The following is a 17,232-nucleotide window of genomic DNA, read 5'->3' as shown; positions in this document are numbered from 1 at the left end:
TGATTGATGGACCCCGGAATGAGGATCAACTGCCTCTTCCCATGGTCCACTCCTCCTTCAGTTGTCGTCACACCCCTTCCCTCTCTGGCAGTACTCCTAGGTTTCTAAGATAGGTAAGCAAATTCTGCTCTAAATCGAAATTCAGATGATGTCTCCTTACCTCTGGATGTTTGTCTACCGTGCAGGCATCAGTTGGTGGTTTTGCAGTAGCTCTCGAAGTACTCTGGGGAAAGAACTTGGAACTAGAAGAAAAAGGGGGTCAACTGCTCTGTTATATTCATGCTTTCCAGAACCAGTCTCGGTCGGTTCCCTTTTCATGTGTCTTTAGCAGGCTGTCTTCCAGACTTGTCCTTTGTCTTGAGTGATGCTCGTCACACCAGTGCTGTTACTAGTTTGGAGCACCCACAGTAGGGACACAAAGAGGTATAAGCAGGCTGCTCCCCTTCTGAGGAGCTCTTCACACCCTGACACTTCACACCTTGTTACAGATATTGCAGTCCCACCATTCACCCCTGCCAGCCACCAAATAGCAGTTTTCAATAGACTTATTAGCAGCCCTCTGTATTGGAAAGGACCTACTCAAATTTCCTATGTGAAGCCCCCTGCCTAGTTCTCCACTTTAGCGTCTGGGTTTCCTTCTTCTAGTCTCTGGAATGTCATCTAAACACTTCAACTGTCAGGGAAAAACATCATCTCAGTCTTTTGAACACTCCAGGGGCTTCCTAAATTGAATCTGCACAGTTGTCACTCTAGTTCACGCAGGCACTGCATACCAACTCCACTAGCATTCATGCATATGTCCAGGCGCATGGGATCTCTGCACTAGGATTCCGGGTTCACCGCTAGCAGTCGAACTTTGGGTGAAAGGGCCAGTAGGCTCTCGTTTGCATAACAAAACCCTGTATGCTGCCACTGCAGCCCTACACTCAGGAAGCCCATGACTGGGACAGGAGTCGTACTATCGCTTTGAGGGCTCTCTTGGTGCGCCCCTCCAGAACCAGTACAAGTCCAGAAACCATAGTATTTCACAAGTAGGCCTAGACCTTCACATGTGCACCATGGATTAGTGAGAGGCGGGCGCCAAAAACCAGAGTAACAGATTCTTGTAGTACGGGCAAGCAGTGCAGGGCGCTCAGCTTAACACCATGCAAGGGACATTCCCATCCCAACATGCTTTCTTATAAAATTAGGAGAAGGTAATAGATATATTACAGTAGTGCAAGCAATGCATTATAGCACTGAATAACCACATAAGCAGGTAAAGGCAGACAGAACATTTTTTCCCCACTGTGGTTAGGGAAATACTGGAAAAGGCACACTGTCTTATTTTGTGGCTGTACATGCACACAGCGAAATATATGTTGCTCATTCCTTGGCATATTTACCCTAAGCCTGTAATAGATGACATTCCACATTTTCAATAGACTTTAAACATATGAAGGTTGGTGCTCTGTTGAAATGGGTTGAAACAAATCTACGGATGGCTAATGATGCATTTTTAATTTCTCTTTTATGGTAGATTGTGAAGGGCCTTCCTACCGGGGTAGAGGACTGTCGTTGTATGGCATTATGTAAAAGACCATCCTAAAAAGATAAGATTGTTAATCGTAAGCCCTGAATACAATAGAAAGCCCCTCCTTAATAAAAGAAGTGAAAGAACAAAGAAAAAAAAAATTGTGCAAAAAGGTTTCTCAAGGAGTCAGCTTTTTTACAAATCTCCTTAAAGGGAATATTTCTTAACGCAGCAGTAGCCACTTTACCTCTTCTGGAGTGAGCCTTTGGTTTGCCGAAAAGCATTTTATTAACCTTCTCGTAGCATAAGAGGATACAAGAAGCTATTAATCTTGATAGTGATTATTTACAATGTGTAAAGGGCCAAAGTTCTCACCCTTTTTTATAGCTTTTGATTCTTCTTGATAAAGTGTAAATTATCTAATGAATTCAGAGATCTCTCTGTTGGAGATTAGGATTCTGAAAGAGCATTTGTGAAGTAATGGTTTGAATTGCCTGGAAATCCGAAATTACCTTAGGGAGAAACTTTCAGATGCATCCACATAACCATTTTGACCTTATGAAGTACTGTATAATTCATGGGAGTACATGGCCTCCAACAGAATGAGCTTTGTTGATTGTGACTGGTAGTAGTTAAAACCTCTAACTCATTTGTTGCATTATTTTGTATTCGAAATTCCATTTTCGTCTTCTACTTTAGGGACCATGCACAGTAATGTATTCTATACAGATGAGTATATTGGGCTTCTCTCAAGCATTTCACACTATTTCTTGTTCATGCAACAATGTTTTTGTGATTCTCTCAAACACTCATTTTGTATTTCAGTTCCCCAATACTAACATGAACATTGTCATTTGCTAAATGATTCCCGCATTTACTGTTCTTTAAAAACTTCAAGATTTTGCCTCTTTTATGGTTATTGCTTACAGTACTTAAACCATTCACACATTCGACAGCTGCATTTACCTGAGTGAAATAAATACTCCAACACACAGGAACTGGCTTCAATGCGGTTCGGCAGCTCTGATTCGCATGGTGCTTTGAAAATCAGGACTATATGTGGAAGTGAATTTAAGGTGTCTTCTGAGACTTAGTCTCACAAGATCCTTCACATCTGACCCTTCAGATCTTGCTAAATGTGTCCTCGAGAACCCGTTTCAGTACATATTTCCCTTCATATTCTCCTGGCTTGGAAATTGTTTTTGTCCGCAACTCAATGTCTGACTCCTTGTTAATGGAAATGTGTTTTACAAATAAAGAGCTCCAGTTTATAAAGTGATATCGCTTTTCAGATTAATCTAGTTTTTCAATATTAATTGACTGTTTGAAATTCATTGCCACAGGAGGTCCCAGGAAATCCATAAACCTGGCAACACCACAAATGGCAATTGTCTTACTGACAAAACCTGTATTAAGTGCTCAGAGTTCTTTCTGACAGATGATCCCAGCTATTCTAGAAGGAAAATATTATAATTAAGCATCCTCTTGTGTAGAATAATATGGAAGATGGGATTAGGGCCCCCTTGTCGATCAGACTGAATTGTACGAGATGAGGTTTACCCTTAACCAAGTATTATAAAAAGGAAGCTAAAGATTAAGTTTACATTGTAAATGGAATTCTAGGACATAAACAGTAAGATACTGCATAATACTTTTGATAATGGGACAGTATTTTTGGTGCATATGTAAGAAAGCTTGTGTGTGCGCACATCTTTGTGAGCAAAACAATCTAAATCCAAAAACGTTATTGCAGCGAAGTAAAACAAATTAATGTGTAATTAGTAAATTTGTTTAGCTTGTAGTACAAGCAGAACTCCCTTCTTGAGCATAAAAAGTGATAAATCAACAATTAAAATGTAATTCTGTCAGTGACAAAGCACGCACTGACTCCAGTTTACCATCTAGACATCGTGTTGCTTCTGCAGCCACTATCAAAATGACTACTTGAGTCCAAAACCCAGTAGAGACAGAAGTTGAACAGTGCACCCATCCACAAAATGCAATGGCCTGGATGGATAGTTCATCCGGGCAATTTTAACCCTGAAAACCCCATGAATGCCACTAGCGGAGGTTGCTGACCCAAAACCCACTATCTCTGTACTATTCTTACATGTCATTTTTTTAAGTATTGGTAAAATGAGATCTACCACACAAGTTAAGCTGCCTGTAGCAAAACCTTAAAACAAGGCATAATGGCCAAGGAAACCATTCCATGATTAATTTGTCACTGGTGGTTCCTGCATTGCCAGCTCTGTCACAGATCGTCTTTGTATATCCGGTGGAAAATAATTCTTTGTACATAATATAGAGGTGAGCAATTACGATCTGTTTCTGTTTAAAGTGGGCAGGGAGCTATGCTCTGAATGGTGATATGGTCTTGGTGTGGGATCGAAATTGCATTGTGTTTGTTCTAGGGGTAGACTAGTTTAACATTTCATTGATCTTGACCACCTCTTTTTCCTCTCACCTGTTTTTATGAAGGTATTGATGTGCATATAAAGGATAACTGGGGATTCACATCGCTGGATATCATGAAGGAGGTGCCTTCCCAGAAGAGCCAGCAAATCGCTGCGCTTATCCAAGGTACACGTAGAAATTCGAACAGGTTGTTGACATGCTCTACATGTAATAATAGCTTCCTGGCATTGTCCCTCAATCAGCTTCACTTGGTAAAATACTAATCTATTAGCTTGTTCCCTCCCCCATGAAACATCTATTCTCATAGAGCAAATGATGAATGCCTTCATTACGAAAAATGCAATGTATGTTCGTCTGCTTGTGGTACTTAGCCCTAATGTTCCTGGCTTCATAGGCCCTTTCTGACATGCAGTAGTTAAAGTGGGTGCCGATTTGAAAATAGGTACACTCTTCAGAGGTTCATTTATTAGCTCATGGGCATGATGTGGTGGTGGTGAGCCATTAGCATAAAAATATCAGTTTGTCTGCAGTTTTCTTGCTTCAATGGCAGTATTTATTAAAGGTGCATTTAAGACATAGTGCATTGTAATATTAGTACCTTGACTATAGTTGTTGCAGTATTTCCGCACGGTGTTGCCTCAGGTTTTATTGGTGTGATATTCACTGGTATAAGACAAGGTAGCCATATTCTTATTCTGTGAATACTAAGTTACGTTCTCTCCCAGATATCTTTATCAGTAGCGGTACCTGGAGCACTTTAACAAATATATGTAAACATGAATGATTGCACACACATGCAACACCTTTCCGTCGAAAAGAGGGCCATCACAATGAAATTAAAGGTTTGCAGCTTATTAAGAGGCTGAAAGTGACAAAATTGCATTTTATTTTTCATTTAAAAAAAAAAAAAAGCATCCAATTTTAGAACATAGTAAATAAATAAAAGTGAAATTATCATAAAATGTTTTTGAAAGTAAAAGAAATAAAGTGCACTTACAGTTAAATTAAGTGCTTGGTTAAGGCTAACTGGATTCAAACCGGAGGCTCCACAATGCATCTTGAATCCGCCATTTTCACGAAACTCACTCTACTCACATTTGAAGGCTGGATTGAGCCTCATGAAATCAGAAATAAAACCAAGTGGTTGGTTGATAAACGCTTCTTTCTTTAGAGAACTCAAGCCCTGCTTAGGTTACAACTACATCAGTCATACCAACCATGTAAGCCCCCACGGTAAAGGGGAGGCCAGCAACCATCTGTGGCCACAGTAAAGCCCCTCACTAAGCAATAACTTCCCCATGCCGGAGTAACAGAGGGAAGGTGGAAGTATAGTCAATTTTTCAGAATGGATTTTCTCTTTAATACAGTTAGCTTACCACTATACCACCAAATCTGCTTGCCATCAGGAGTTGCTTTGAAGGAAAGTGAACATCCTATAACAGAATCATGCAGAGGAGGTTTGTAATCACCAGAATGGAACGAGAATTTGTCTCTGTAGCTTTCTAGTTTGAAAAAAGGATACAAAAGAAAAATGCTTGCCTATTCTCAATCTCAGCATAACGAACAAAATAAGAAGATAAAAAGTTCTGGACGCTGGTGTTACTGCAAATTTACCCTCAATCAGGATGACCGAGCAACCGTGATAGACCTTCAGGCTGCCTACATTCACTTCCCCAGAAAAAGGAAGTATCAGAAATTCCTTATGTTTAGTGGTATGCCACTTCTTGTGCAAAGTCGTACCATCCTGACCGAAGTCAGCTCTTAGAACATCCGCAAAGTGTAATCGCAGCAAATCTGAGGAGACAGAAAATCTTAGTCTACCCCTATTTAGATGACTAATAAAGGTGGCATCAATGGAAGAAACTCAGAAAGATTTTTAATATGTTGGAACACCCCTATTGGGTCTTCAGGTCAACCTCAAAAAGTCGGCAGTTACTCTGTCATACAGGGCACAGGTGAACTTCATGCAGGAAAGTGGCACTTTGGGCAGCTACAGAATAGTAATTTTCTATTTCAGTGGCTCTATGAGCTTGTTATAACAGTCATTAGAGGGAGGAGATGGAAGACCTCGCATCTGCCTCACGCATCACAAGAGGGCACACAAAATGTTACAGCAAGGAAATAACGTGTGCTTTCTGGATTTACAATTAAACCTGCAGTACCTGAAAAAACTCCATCAAAAAGAAAATGCCTCTCATTAGTGTAAATATATAAAAAGTGATAAACGTGTGCACAACCACAAACTAAAATCTCATTGAAAGAAAGTAAAGTGAGGGAAGGTAATTTTGTATTTCCTCCTGAAGGAGCTAATGCAATGTAACTTTTCTATACGAGCCTATAGAAAGAAGGACTTGTCTAAAATTAGTGTGCTTGCATTTTGCATCGAACGCCACAAAAATGTTGATTAATTTTCCTTTTCTTTCCTCCTGTTAAGTAAAAAGTGTCTGATTTAGAAGCACATTGTGTTTTAAGGTTTGATCAGATTATTTATAACACCACAAAGCGTATGGGAATATTAAAATCTTATTTGATTTTTGGGATTTGTTTTACTTCTGTTGCTAATTCGTGAAATGGCTGTTGCAGACAAATCTCTACAAATATGTACTATCACATTTTCACATAGGCACACAAACACAAGGAATAAAACACGTTGATACATCACACCCCTTGCTCACAAATCACTAATGAAAGGCGGTCACACTTGGCTTTAAACATTCAGTGCAAGATGTAGTGATATGTAACTGTGAAAAGGTAATCTCCATGAACATGGAACTGTGGTGAAAGTATGACTCATGACTTTTCTCATACCAAGGCAGTATAACAACAAAAAAAACTAATTGCTGCAACCCATCCCTTTTTCATGTGGGATACCTTCCACTAATCCTCGTTTTTTACCCAAGTGCACCTACCTACTGAAGCTTTTGTGCCCAGACTTAAAATATTCGCACTAGAGTGTGAAGTCTGAGAATATAACGGGGTCAGTTAAAAAATCCGGCCAGATTTGAAGTTAGACACTTGACCGCTTTGAACGTCCATGCAGCGCCACTTTAATGTGGTTAGGCAAAGAGTACAGAAAAGCAATGGCAAGTTTGCTAAACATTACATTTCAGGTGTTTTTAAACACAGATCTATAAATGAATCTGGTATTTTAAACGTCCTTCAAAGTACTATGCTTTTGTGAAGGTCGACCACCTCCACAGTGCCTTAATTTTCAGTAAGGAGTAGGGGACTGATCCCCAAATGTGTCCAGGAATTTGTTTATTAAAGAACATTTGAATATAACACTTAAGCCGTTAATAGTCCTGTCAACCAGACAGCATTGCTAGAGTGTCTGTGAGGTATTAATACGTGAGTGTGCATGTGGTGAAGTCTGTGAGTGAGAGTGCAATACGCAGACTTTTATGTTAAGCACAGTCTACCATACGTCCATTAAACACTAGAGAGCACTAGATATCCTGCAATTCTTTCCCTTAAAATTAAATACGTGCTATATAAAACTCACTGCTAAAATGCAACATGTTCTGTAAACACCGGCTAAAAAGTTTTTGCTTATTTTAAGTTAGGAAAACACTGAAATCCACAAAAAATAAGCACTGAAAACAGGGCACCCTAAATCTATCTATTGCATGAATCAGATGTACATTATATGTAGTAGTGGACGTAACTCCCGTAATTTGCTGTAGAGTAATGACAGGAAAATTAAACAAGTTCAAGCAAGAAACATAACCCTGCATTCAGTGCTATTTTCTTAGTGCAAAATGCACCCTTGTGTCCAAAATGGACCAGAGTATGTACTTTACACTAAAAACATAGCTCAAAATGCAACAAAACACGAACACAAACAGATGATTGCGCACCGTGTTCCTGTCCTTTTGTGGTAGCTATTTTTGGCTCAAATTACTCTAGTTACGTGAGTACATAATTGCGTGAATTTTAATCCCAAGAGTAATGCGAAATTACCAAAATTTCTCCGATAACTCCGGCATAATTAAAATTTGTCCAGCCCAAATTTATATATAGCAGATGTGCACTGATATACTGGGCTACAAATTTTAGGCTTTTTTTGCGAATGTACATTAGTACTTCATCTTATCACCATACCATTTACCATCTCTTTGAACCATAAATAGATGAAATGCTTAAAAAAGAAACAAAGCAAACCATCCGTGCCCTTCAGCACCAACAATAAAAGTCATCTTTTGGAAGCACACAAACATGAACTGCAACAAAAGGCAGCTCAATCCATCTGAGATTTTACCTCTCAAAATGGAAGCGGATAACCACAGATCTATAGGTTTTATCAGTCATAGTCCTCAGCAGTCCTCCTAATCTCCCACCATGTCCCTGCAATCTCCATAAGGAACATCTCGCTCTCGTGTTGGGTGAAATGAAGACTTTCTTTCTGAAGGATACATTAGAAAGGTTGCCCATGCACCAGCAGGAACAAGGGACTTATTAATTACATCTCTTAATCCCCAAAAGCGACCAAACACTGTATCCCATAGTCCTCAACAGGCACTGAACCAATATATTGCATCTACCCCCTTCAAAATGACTACTCTGCTGGATGGCATTCCGGAACTGCAGATAGACTTCCAGACCGCACTCAACCTCAAGAATGCCTACTTGCCCATTCCAGTACATCCAGCACTTTGCCAGTGGTAAATTGAGCACATTGGGGAGAGGCTATGGCCTTACAGCTTTAGGGGCGACCTTTAATCTGGGGAACCGGGTTTGAGTCTCGGCAACGACGCACAACGTCATGTGATTCTGGGCCAATCACTTAATCGCCCTGTGCCTAACAAAGGAAAATTAATGTATCCATCTGTAACGAAACTGGTACTAATGTAAAGTGCTCTGATTCCTGATATCTTCAGGTCCAGTTTGTGCTATATAAAACTCATTTTTTTTAAACCTATTGTTTCAAAGTTCTACCTTTTAGGGGTCACAAAAGGCACACAAGTGTTTACAAAATGTGTAGCTGTGGTATCGCATTTGCTTCATAGTCAAATCCATATGTGCATGTACCCACCTGGATGACTAACTAATAAAGGGAATGACCCAATCTCAATGTCTTGTTCAGAGGCAGTAGACAGTCCTCCATTGATTCGGTTTCACTATAGATGTAAAATAAATCCCACTTGTACCATTAGCAGCCTCACATGATTTGTGTGGAAGCTAAGATCTTCCACCACTTCCCCTTGAGTTTAATTCTTAGTATCAGAAGAGGGGACTTATACCAGTGACTAACCCTGGGGAAATCGGGGTTGGAGATACAGAGAGAGTGAGCAATGGTTCTGATGTACCTGGAGCTCCTCTGAAACGGATGGTGGGTTCTGAGCTGGACCCCTCAAGTTCTAGTAGGAAGGTACTCTTGTTCAGCCAGGATAGGTGCTAGGCAACAAGAACACAGTGACTTCAGACAGCCATACATGAACGCTTTACAATCATCCTGAGGTTCGAGCACTAATGATACATACCAAACGTGAATTACTATAAGAAATGCATGTCCATGTGAAATTCCCTTGAGCACAAACCTGTGGGGTATATCCTTTAGCCTCCGCTTGCATGATTCCAAAATCTTTATATGTTCTTAACATTATTTCATACAACTAGTTATTTTCGTTTAGCAAAGGCTTTTTATTCAAACTAAAATTGTTGCAGGTTCCTTCAAGAAAAAGTCACTACCAATACTAGAAGTGCCTGGTTAGTGCACTAACCTGATGTCAGTGTAACTGAAGTGTTAAATGGCGGAAATGGTCGTAGTCAAGGTGATGGGAGCAAGGTGACGCTGGCTAAAAGCCAAGATTGTAGGGTTCGAGATTGTTGGCGGCTGACTCGAAGTGACTGAGTTCCAAGAGAGGTTGTTGGCCTCTAGAGGAAGATATCCGGGTTATTCTTGTTGTAGGCAGTGGTGGTAGTAACCCTAGGACGACACTGATGGGAGTGACTGCTCTCTCTCAAGACATATTGACAAAGTCAAGCGGGTGACTGTTTGAAATTATATGTTCGAGGCATATGAGCTGCAGATTACACACTTGTGCATAGATCGCCATCTGGTGTTGGGCCCGGATGTTTGCAGTTTGTTTTTCCACTTGGAAAGTCTTTGGAATTCACGAGGTCGGTGACTCCTCCTTTGGATCGTATTGCGCATGGGCTTCGGCTCCATCCTCAGATTGTTTTTTTCCGCCATCGGGCTCGGATGTGATCTTCGCGCTCCGGTTCCGAACAGCTTCCAGTTCGACGGTCGACGCGCAATCCTCACCTTAAACGGCGGTATTGTTTCGATCGCGATCTCCCCCACTCGACGCGCCTTCTAATCGGCACGGACCTTCAGTTCCTGTTGCCGACGGTGGCCTTCGGGCCTCTCCAAGCTTCGGTCCTGGCTAATGGAAAGGACTCCATTTAAAAAGTGCCCTCGATGTGGGTCCAAATTCCCCCACACCGATCTCCACGAGGTATGCAATCTCTGCCTCTCCGCTGAACACGAGGCTCGAGACTGTCCGGTGTGTAAGTCCTTCTGGTCCAAAAAGACTATTCGGGACCGAAGAGCCAGAAGAACTATGGCGCACTCCTCGACGACGATTCCGGACGACATCTTCGGAGAAGGCATCGACGCTCCAGAGCAGTACACCGAAGAGGGCCTCGTCAGCGCTTCCGAGGCCGACTACTCAGATGTGGAGGACATCACCCCGGCGCAGAGGGTCGTGAGTACTGATCCCCCCCCCCCCCCCAACACACACCCCTGCCGGCACCGAAAAAGGCTCCGGTCACGCCTTCGCCCCCGGGCCTAGGCAAGACCAAGGACACTGCTTCCAACACCCCACCTTCGGGCCCGGTGAAGAAGCCAAGCAAGCCTTCCGGTGGCTCGGGCTCGAGCCGGCCTACTCCCGGTACCGAGAAACGCGCTTCGGCGCCGAAAAAGAAGCCGACCCCCGTATCGACACAGAGTTCCGCACCGAAGCACTCGGGGTCGAAATCCAGCTCTTTGGCACCAAAACCACCTTCGGTGCCGACCAAAGCACACAAGGCCACCGGCACCGACACTTCGAGGCCGAAATCCATCTCGGCGCCGACCAAGCGTCCGGAGGTTCCCAAACCAGGTTCCAAACGACGAACCGGCACGGAAAAGCCTAAAAAGCCAACGGCCCTGATTCCTTTGGCGCCGACGGACAGACCAGCCTCACCGGACTTATTTACACCGGATCCCTTGCAGAAAACACTCACCCAGGATCCAAAAACGGGACATTTGACACTTTCTTCCAAAAAGACATTTGGAGAAGCCTGCTCCACCTCCGCCTCCAAAGAGGAAGGACTCTGCTACCTCCCCGTTCAGAATACCTTCCCCACCTCCTCCACCTGCTCCACCTTCTCCACCTCCACCCCCTCCGCCTCCACCCCCTCCGCCTTCTCCACCCCAACCTCATCGTTCTCCCACCCCTTCTCCACAAGATGATGATCACGGGGACCCATATGATGACATAGGGGATGTCCCCCAGGACCTACCCACAGGGGACCCCACTCCTACAGGATCCCCAGACTCCTGGGACGACTACAATATCCCTGATATCCCCAACATCCCACAAGATGACCTTTACCCCTCCAGGCCATCTCCACCAGAAGACTCATTGGGGTTCCACCACCTACTGCAAAGGGCGGCACACTATCACGAGGTAGACTTACATACCAACCCCGTGGAGGAAGATTTCCTCCTCGACACATTCGACACCACACATAGGTCTACCTCCATATTACCTATGCTTAAAGGAGTGGTAAAGCATGCGCCAGAGGTTTTTAAGGACCCAGTTAGGGCCAGGGTCATTAACCCGCGCATCGCGAAAAAATACAAAGCTGCCCCCACAGATCTCTCCTACATCAGAGGGCCAGCGCCATTAGATTCTCTAGTGGTATCCACTGCACGTAAAAGGGCAAATTCCCAGGCGTCAGGCGAAGCACCACCACCTGACAGAGTCAAAGCTACTGGATGCATCAGGGAAGCGCACTGTGTCACAAGCAGCCAATATGTGGCGTATCGCCAATACTCAAGCGCTATTGGCCAGATATGACAGGGCACATTATGATGAGTTAGAGAGCATAATGCACCACCTCCCTGAAAAATATAAAGCTAGGGCCAACAAACTAATTCAAGAGGGTAACACTATCACGAACACCTCTATATGCTGTGCCTTAGATGCAGCAGACACAGCTTCCAGGGCCATCAATACCAGCGTCCTCCTCAGTCGCCATGCTTGGCTGAGAATACCAGGGTTTAAACCGGAGGTACAAGCCTCCATCCTTAACCATCCCTTTGACCAGGAACATCTATTTGGCCCAAAAGTGGATAAGGCCCTAGAAAAAATGAAGAAGGATACAGATACAGCGAAGCCCATGGGAGCCTTACAGTCACACCCTCCTAGACGCTCTTCCTTTCGAAGTACATCTAGAGGCTACTCCTCAGACACCGCGTCCACTTCGTACAAATCCCCCACTCAGTCCACCTTCACGAGGAGTTATCAAAGAGGCGGCTATAGGTGTAACAATAATAAAGGCAGAGGCAAAACAAACAACGCCCGCTCTGCCACAACGCCTACCCAGTGGCTTCCCCCAACTCCCCCCAGACCATTCCACTCCGGTCGGGGGCAGACTCCAACATTTCCTTCCCGTCTGGGCTACCATCACCTCAGACAAATGGGTGACACAGATAATTCGATCAGGCTACTGCCTAGAACTAATATCTACCCCCCCAAACATTTCACCCAGGCAGCGCCCAATGTCACAAGAACATTTAATACTCCTAAAGCAGGAGGTAATTTCCCTCCTACAAAAATAGGCAATAGAACCCGTCCCTGCCAACCAACAAAACATGGGAGTCTACTCCCTATATTTTCTCATACCAAAAAGAGACGAGACTCTGCGGCCCATCCTAGATCTCCGGCCCCTAAACACGTACATACACTCTGACCATTTTCATATGGTAACGCTTCAGCAGGTACTTCCGCTCCTCTCCCAAAACGACTTTTTGAGCACCTTAGATCTAAAAGATGCGTATTTCCACATTCCGGTGCACAAAGCTCACCGCAAGTACCTCAGATTTGTAGTGGACGGACAACACTTCCAATTCAAGGTGCTCCCGTTCGGAGTCACAACAGCGCCAAGGGTATTCACCAAGTGCCTAGCAGTGGTAGCAGCACATTTGCGAAGACCACACATCCACGTCTTCCCATACTTAGACGACTGGCTGATAAAAGCCGGGTCATACAATAAGTGTGTTCAACACACATCTACCACCATTCAATTACTCCACCAGCTGGGCTTCACAGTAAACCACCAGAAGTCCCATCTCCAACCATCCCACATAAAACAATACCTCGGTGCCACCATAGACACCTCAAGAGCACTAGCCTACCCCAATCCTGCCAGGATTGCAAGCATTCAAGCTCTACGCACAAAATTTGCACTACAACACTCCCTTCCAGCTCGAGTGTTTATGCAACTAATAGGGATGATGGCCTCTTGCATTTTCATAGTGCCTCACGCAAGACTCCAGATGCGTCCTCTCCAAGAGTGCTTAGCGCGCCAATGGAACCAGGCCCAGGGTCAATTAACAGATCTGGTGTTGGTAGACTGTCGCACCCATCGCTCTCTGCAGTGGTGGAACACCACAAACCTTTCCAAAGGTCGACCGTTCCTGGACCCGGTTCCTCAAATAGTACTGACAACGGACGCATCGCTCTCCGGCTGGGGAGCTCATCTACTACATCTCACCACACAGGGCAAATGGACACCTCAACAAAAGTTACTCCATATCAACCATCTGGAGTTACTAGCAATCTTCTTAGCCCTAAAATCTTTTCAAACTCAAATTTCAGGCAAGGCAGTCCTGATCCGAACAGACAACATGACAGCCATGTATTATATCCAAAAACAAGGCGGCACACACTTTCCACAGCTCTCACCTAGCACAGAGCATATGGAGATGGGCAATACCCCAGAAAATCTTTCTCCTAGCTTAGCATGTCCCAGGAGTCCAAAACACAGTGGCAGATCTGCTCAGCAGGCAGACACAACAGATCCACGAGTGGGAGCTTCACCCGCAAGTTCTTCACCCATACTTTCAAATGTGGGGGCATCCACAGATAGACCTCTTCGCCACCCACAAACGCCAAATGCCCAAGCTTCGCCGCCAGATACCCACACCCATTGTCCAAAGGAAATGCGATATGGATGAACTGGTCAGGCAGATTTGTGTACGCTTTTCCGCCTCTCCCACTCATTCCACTAGTGGTGCGCAAACTACAACAACACTCCCTCACACTAATCCTAGTAGGTCCAACGTGGGCCAGACAACCGTGGTATACCACACTGCTGGAACTATCTGTAGTGCCGCACCAAAAACGACACCTCTCTCCACACCTCTTAACCCAGAACCATGGAGAGATCAAACACCCGGACCCAGCGCAGCTCAACCTTGCGATCTGGCTCCTGAAATCCTAGAATTCGGGTACTAGATTCTTCCCCCTGACTGTATGAACGTCATCAGAGAAGCTAGAAGACCTACCACTAGAGCGTGCTACGCCGCCAAGTGGAAACGTTTTGTTGTTTATTGCCATAACACCATCAATCCACTGGACGTGTCTATTCAACACATAATAGGCTACTTACTTCACCTACAAAAGTGCAATCTAGCCTATACGTCCATTCGACTACACCTCGCAGCTATTGCAGCTTACCTACAAAACAGGCAACATCTCTCACTCTTTAGAGTATCTGCCATTAAAGCCTTCATGGAAGGCCTTAAAAGAATAATTCCCCCCAGAGTGCCACCCTCACCTGTGTGGAACTTAAATATTGTTCTCACAAGGCTAATGGGGCCTCCCTTCGAACCTCTCCATAAATGCGAACTACAGTTCCTAACATGGAAAACCGCTTTTCTTGTAGCCATCACTTCCCCTAGAAGGGTCAGTGAGATACAAGCACTTACCTTTCAAGAACCCTTTCTCCAAATGCACCATAACAAGGTTGTTCTCCGTACCAACCCAAAATTCCTCCCTAAAGTCATTTCTCCCTTTCACCTAAACCAAACAGTAGAACTACCAGTATTTTCCTCGCAACCACAGACCGTTGCTGAAAGGGCTCTTCACACACTGGATGTCAAACAAGCCTTACTCTACTACATTCAGAGAACACAACCTTTCCGTAAGACCAAACAACTGTTTGTTTCTTTCTCTCCACCACACAAAGGTAACCCCATCTCAAAATCGGGGATAGCTAGGTGGATTGTAAAATGCATTCAAATCTGCTACCATAAAACAAAGCGAACGCTAGCCATTTCCCCTGAATGCCCATTCTACACGAAAAATAGGGGCCTCCATGGCATTCTTAGGGAACATCCCATTAGATCATATCTGCAAAGCAGCTACATGGTCAACACCGCACACTTTCACCAAATACTATTGTGTAGATGTGCAAACTAAGCAACAAGCTAGTGTGGGCCAGGCTGTACTCAAAACGTCATTTCAAACCACTGCAACAGATACGGGTGGTCGCCGCTAACGGTGGGTACTGCTATATAATCTATGCACAAGTGTGTAATCTGCAGCTCATATGCCTCGAACGGAATATGCTACTTACCAGTATGCATCTGTTCTTGGCATGTAGAGCTGCAGATCTACACATGCCCACCGCCTCCCCAGCTACCTTTATCTGTTCCAGTTTATCTTATTTAGATAGCACACACATGGGCATCTTCACTGTTACTACTACACTCCATCTTTCCCTGCTGGCGAAAAACAATCTGAGGATGGAGCCGAAGCCCATGTGCAATACGATCCTAAGGAGGAGTCATCGACCTCGTGACTTCCAAAGACTTTCCAAGAGGAAAAACAAACTGCAAACATCCGGGCCCAAAACCAGATGGCGATCTATGTACAAGTGTGTAGATCTGCAGCTCTACATGCCAAGAACAGATGCATACTGGTAAGTAGCATATTCCTTACAGCCTGTCCAAGTGTTTATCTGGAACCTTCTAGAAGATTACGGAGTATGTTTCATGTCAATTAGAAGAATGTCTCTGGCAGGAAACTGAGGCAGGGGGCGCAGGCCTTTAATTAGATGGCAGGGCAGCTGAACAAATAAGCAAGCAGGTATACCAAGCAACATTGAGGTCAGCAGGAAACAGGAGCTTTTAACTAATCAGCAATTCCTGTTAAAGCAGTTAAATAAATAAACAAGCAAGCATATCAAACTCTCTTCAGGTCCGCAAGAAACAGAGGTTTTTAAGTAATCAGCACCAGTTTGCATTAGCAGTTAGGTAAACAGATATTTAGGCAGTGCATTCAAACTAAAGTGCATATCATGCCTAAATAAAATGCATAGCAGAGTATGTGGTAGTTGACCAACTAGATGACTGGGAAAAGCGCATAGCATAGTACATTCCACCTGCCCAACTAAAAATCACTGACAACGATGGGAAACAACACAGGCAGACGCAGTATGACACTGGAAAGATCTAGTGTTGATGGAGCCCAGTGTTCAGCACAACCTACAGTGGTGAAACTAGAGCAGCTTGTTACTTGAGTAGTTCATTACTAGACTCACCGCTGCAGATTGCTTTCAGCACAGACACATGTGGGGTTCCACAGAAACAGTCATACCCTTCAATGTCAGTAGTACGCACAGGAGAGTCTTCTATAAATCAGTGTATTAGAACTCATAGGAGTACGTTTAGCACTGTGATCGTTCCAAGCCACAAGTTGGTTCATATTTAAACCAACGATATGACCTACATACCAAAACAGGGGGCACACATTCATTGCAGCTATTTATCATAAATCAAAGAATTTGGCATTGGGTCCTCCAGCACTGTCTCCACCTTGTAGTGGAGTACCGGCCAGGAGTGGGTAATGACTTTGCAGAGTCATTTGCAAACTCATGAATGGGAGATCTCAACAGTTACTTTAAACAGGAGTATACCTGTTTGCTACTCACACAAATGCAATATGCCAAACCTTTGCATTTAGATACCCACACCTAAGTTCTCCGGGGAACGCCCTTTATAGAGATTGGTCAGGGACATTTGCTTACACTGCACCCTTTGCCAACTGAACCCTTATGTAGTCTGCAGAATACATCAAACATTAGTGAAATTGATTCTAATCATCCCAAAATAAGCCTGCCAACCTTGGTACTCCCTTTTTTTAAGGTGTCAGTTCATCCACACAAGAAACTGCCTTTGCATCTAGACTTGCTCAGTCAACACAAAGCCAGCTGTTACACTCCCAACCCCAGTTTGTTCGATCCGG

General features: G+C 44.0%; 1 protein-coding gene across 19 annotated transcripts in view; it reads left to right on the top strand.

Moving 5' to 3' along the window:
- ANKS1A (ankyrin repeat and sterile alpha motif domain containing 1A) overlaps positions 1 to 17,232 on the top strand; it is a 1,389,901-nt gene that overhangs the window by 605,373 nt on the left and 767,296 nt on the right. For all 19 annotated transcript variants that reach the window (XR_014978931.1, XR_014978928.1, XR_014978939.1 and 16 more), the window contains one exon: positions 3,995 to 4,096. Coding sequence is in view for 16 of the 19 variants with exons in the window: in XM_085645485.1 (XP_085501611.1) it covers positions 3,995 to 4,096 (102 nt within the window). In the remaining 3 variants the exon portion in view is untranslated. The remainder of the gene's footprint in view (positions 1 to 3,994; positions 4,097 to 17,232) is intronic.

Source organism: Triturus cristatus, chromosome 1_1 (assembly GCF_964204655.1).
Source record: "Triturus cristatus chromosome 1_1, aTriCri1.1, whole genome shotgun sequence".
Lineage (NCBI taxonomy): Eukaryota > Metazoa > Chordata > Amphibia > Caudata > Salamandridae > Triturus > Triturus cristatus.
Note: the sequence above shows the minus strand (reverse complement) of the source record. Positions and strands in the feature narration are given on the sequence as shown.